General features: G+C 39.1%; 1 protein-coding gene across 1 annotated transcript; it reads left to right on the top strand.

Moving 5' to 3' along the window:
• Window positions 1–1,417: 1,417 nt before the first annotated feature.
• On the top strand, window positions 1,418–3,489 carry LOC307135554 (uncharacterized protein; the record flags this gene model as incomplete). The annotated part of the gene is made up of 5 exons (XM_079832111.1): window positions 1,418–1,486; window positions 2,064–2,157; window positions 2,481–2,568; window positions 2,654–2,980; window positions 3,388–3,489. The coding sequence occupies exons 1-5, from the start codon at window positions 1,444–1,446 to the stop codon at window positions 3,487–3,489; spliced, it is 654 nt and encodes a 217-aa protein (XP_079688237.1). The 5' UTR covers window positions 1,418–1,443.
• Window positions 3,490–3,872: the final 383 nt, after the last annotated feature.

Below are 3,872 nucleotides of genomic sequence, written 5' to 3'. Positions count from 1 at the left end.
GGAGCAGCCCATCTATATCCACACGGTCCAGGAAGTGAGGGAGATCCTAGAGGAAATGTGTTTGAAGAGAGTGATTAGTGGGGAACAGAAAGACTACCTTATGGGTGAGACACCTCCAAGGCCTAGGAGATTTTATCTTCTACCAAAAATTCACAAAGAACCAGAGAAATGGAGTATCCCCTTTGAGGTGCCTCCAGGAAGACCCATTGTCCTGGATTGTAATAGCTAAACGTATTACACAGCCGAGTACATTGAACACTCTCAATCCTCTCTCCACCAGACACCTAAGTTACCTCAAAGACACATATAATTTCATCCAGAAAATAGGACCACTCAAAATTCCCCCCGATGCACTCCTTTTCTCGATCGACATTAATAGCCTATATACAAATATAGAGACAGAAATAGGACTAGAGGCAGTAAAAAAGTTTATGCAAAAGTTTCCAGATCAAAATAGACCAGACGAATATATTCTCAAATTACCAGAAATAAATCTGACCAAAAACGACTGTGAATTTGATAAATACTACTTACAAGTGAAAGGTACTGCCATGGGTAAAAAATTTGCCCCCTCTTACGCCAATATTTTTTTGGCAGATTGGGAGGAAATATGATATATGTTATATATACACTCTCTCTTTTCCTCTATTTCATCATTATAATAAATAATATTTAAAAAATAATAGAGTACAAAAAATACATATATATGATTCAAGATCGAACATGAATGATGTGAGTACTGACCCTAACTTTGTCCTACGGCTGTCCTTAGTGGTCAGTGGAAGGATTGACTGTGCAAAACCATTTCTGACTTCCTCAGAAGTTGGATCTTGGATCTTTTCATCCCTAACCCTAACATTAAATGTGTGTGGATAGCACCTGGATATATATTTTATATCATATATATTTTTATATCTTATATTATCACTAATTTTGTAATGGTACTAAAAGATGGACCTTATACATTTAATATATACACATAATATATCCATATCAATATCAATGAGATGACAATAAGACACTTAAGCTGTGTCCCAATTCAGGGGCTGCATCCTTCAAAGGACGCATTTGAAGGCCGATTGCGTCACCGCGGAGTGACAAAGGCTGTCCCAATTGAAATGTTGCAGCCTTCAAAGGACGCATTTGAAGGCAGATTGCGTCACAGCAGTGCTGCGAAGGCTGTCCCAATTCAAACGCTGCACCCTTTGAAGGCCAATTGCGTCATCCTGGCACGACGAAAGCTGCCCAAATTTGGAATGTCATTAAAATGCGACTCCAAATGCGCCCTTCGTTTCTCAGGCAAACGAAGGATACAAAAATGGACACTTCGCAGCCTACCCTACCCCACAATTCATAGCGCGCCGGTGACGACATGATTTTTATTAATTGGATGCAAGCTGCCATAAATTCCCAAAGAAGAAGAAGGAATTTTATCCAAAGAAAATGGCGTGTCCTAGTTCTGTGGCTGAGGAATTCACATATAAATGTAAGTAGTATTGTGTTTTAATTCATTCAAATTGCTATCAAAAATAAGTATTGATAAAAGCATAAATATGGACCAAGCACTGAATCCCCATTGACAACCAATAAACTGACTGAGATAAATAAATAAAATCCTAAATGTAATAGCAGCAAAATGCATTTCTTAATATTTTCTAGTCCAAATATCAAACAATAATTTCATTAAGGAGCATTTTCGTAGGCTAGTTGCCTATTTTTTTTAATCTCATATTTATCCTACATTCGAAGCTTCTATTGATTTTATAATTAAACTTTCATGTTTTATGAGTGCATAGCCGTGAAAAGTGTAAAAATCCTCCAACGAAATGCTCAATTTGACCAAGACTTGTAAATGCTGCTTTTAAAATTTCCTAATTTTCAGATGTTTGAACTAGGCCTACAAACAAGAGAGAATTTTATTTATTTTTTTAAGCCTTGAATTTCAATAATGCATTCAAGTAAATAAAACCACAGCACTAAAACTCTTAATAAAAATGTTACAAGTGCAGTTTCTTTTGTCAGGTGCTCTGAGGCTAAACTTGTTGTAATACTTTTTGTTTCAGGGACAAAGGAGCAGACTGCTCAGTTCATAACACTGAGGGCGGAAAACGATCATTTTTTTACTGGGGCCAAAAACTCTGCCCTTGTGGCCTGGCGGTAAGACATTAACCTTTTGTAATATTTCCATTAGCTGCCTCTTGTGTATACAAAAAAAAAATAGCCCTCACCCTATAAAGGTAACGGCATTGAGACAACAACTACATAAAGCAATAGTCTTTCACTTTGCTGTTTTTTTTTAGTGCCGTCATGCAAGATATGTCTACAAATGTTTTTTTTGTTTTTTTTTGATCAAACTTCACCATCCAGGCATATCATTTCTGGAGCATTTTCTATAGAAACAACTGTAATTTTCTAATGTTAAGATTGCACCCCTGTGTTAATATTTTTTTCATAAGTCTTTCCTTTTTGTCTTGTTTTAGGAAAATTCTGGAGAAAATGGACCTGTTGGGGAAGGTCACTCCCTTGCAGGCCAAAAAGAAATGGGACAACTTAAAAAAAAAATACAAAGTAAGCAAGTCAATTGACACGTTTGCTGAAATGTATTGTTGTTGTAGTTGTTAACAACAGACATGGTCTATTTGCTCTGCCTTAGGATTGCAAGTGTCCTGGGACAGGTCAGGGGGTGAGCGGGAAATCCACTGCTGCAACTTGGCCGTGGTTTGTCCAAATGGATGAGGTCTTGGGACAGAGGCCTTCCAACAACCCCCCTGTCCTAATTGCCTCCATCCCTGATGACCAACCAGGGCCAAGTTCAGCAGTGGCTGAGGAGGAGGAGGAGGGCCCAGGCCCAGCACCAGGCCCAGCACCAGGCCCAGCACCAGCCCCAGCCCCGGCCCCGGCCCCAGGCCGAAAAAGAGTCTGTGAAGATGAGCTGATTGAACTAATGAGGGAAGACATGAGGTTCCAAAGGGAAACTGAGGCAAGGAGGGCACAAGACGGCAGGGAGAGGATGGACAGACTCTTTTCTCTCCTTGAGAGAATGTTAGAAAAATAATGTTATGTATTTAAATTTTTGTATATGTTTTCCACTTATTTCTGTGCAAATTTTATTTATGACATGCAAATTAAAAGTGTTATTTTATATTTGGAATAAGTTTGTTGTAAATGAAGAACAATTTTTTTTTATTTGGAAATAAAACAAACATTGAAACTGAAAACTGATTACTTTTTTAATGGGAGTAAGTTATAAACTTACTTTTTTTGGCATGTAAACTTCAATTTGTACATAAATTTGTTATTTTAACAACTATTTACAACAACAGAAAAAAACTTTACATTAACGATACATAAAATAGATTGGGAACACTTATGCACGCTTTTATTCAGCTGAGCAGGGAGACCCTGGTGGTGCTGCTGGATGGGATGTTCCACAATAGAGACCCTGGTAAGGCCTCTGCCGGTGGGACATCATCTGGGACGGTCTCCTGAGTGTTTCAGTGCATATTTCCACTGTCCACTGCATTGTCTACCAGCAGGTTTGCAGGGCTGACTCAATCGACAGCTGCCATGTCACTACTTTCAGAAAGAGGGAAGAATAAAAGAACTCTCATCAAACCATAAAATATTATAAACATGCAACATTTTTTTTTTCCTTAGGCATTGTAGCTTTATAACTGTCTTACTTGCCTGTTACAAATAGTCATGGTCAGCGGGTACCTCCTCCAGGGCAGACACCTCAGCAGACAGCTGGTCACGCCATGGAGCACCACTGACTGTCTCCAAACCCTGCTCCCCCTCATCCTCTGGCACATCCTCCTCGTGCTCATCCTCCGGGCCCATGATGTCACCAACCTCAAGGCAGATGTTATGGA

This window comes from Gobio gobio, assembly GCF_949357685.1.
Source record: "Gobio gobio genome assembly, chromosome: 1".
Lineage (NCBI taxonomy): Eukaryota > Metazoa > Chordata > Actinopteri > Cypriniformes > Gobionidae > Gobio > Gobio gobio.
Note: the sequence above shows the minus strand (reverse complement) of the source record. Positions and strands in the feature narration are given on the sequence as shown.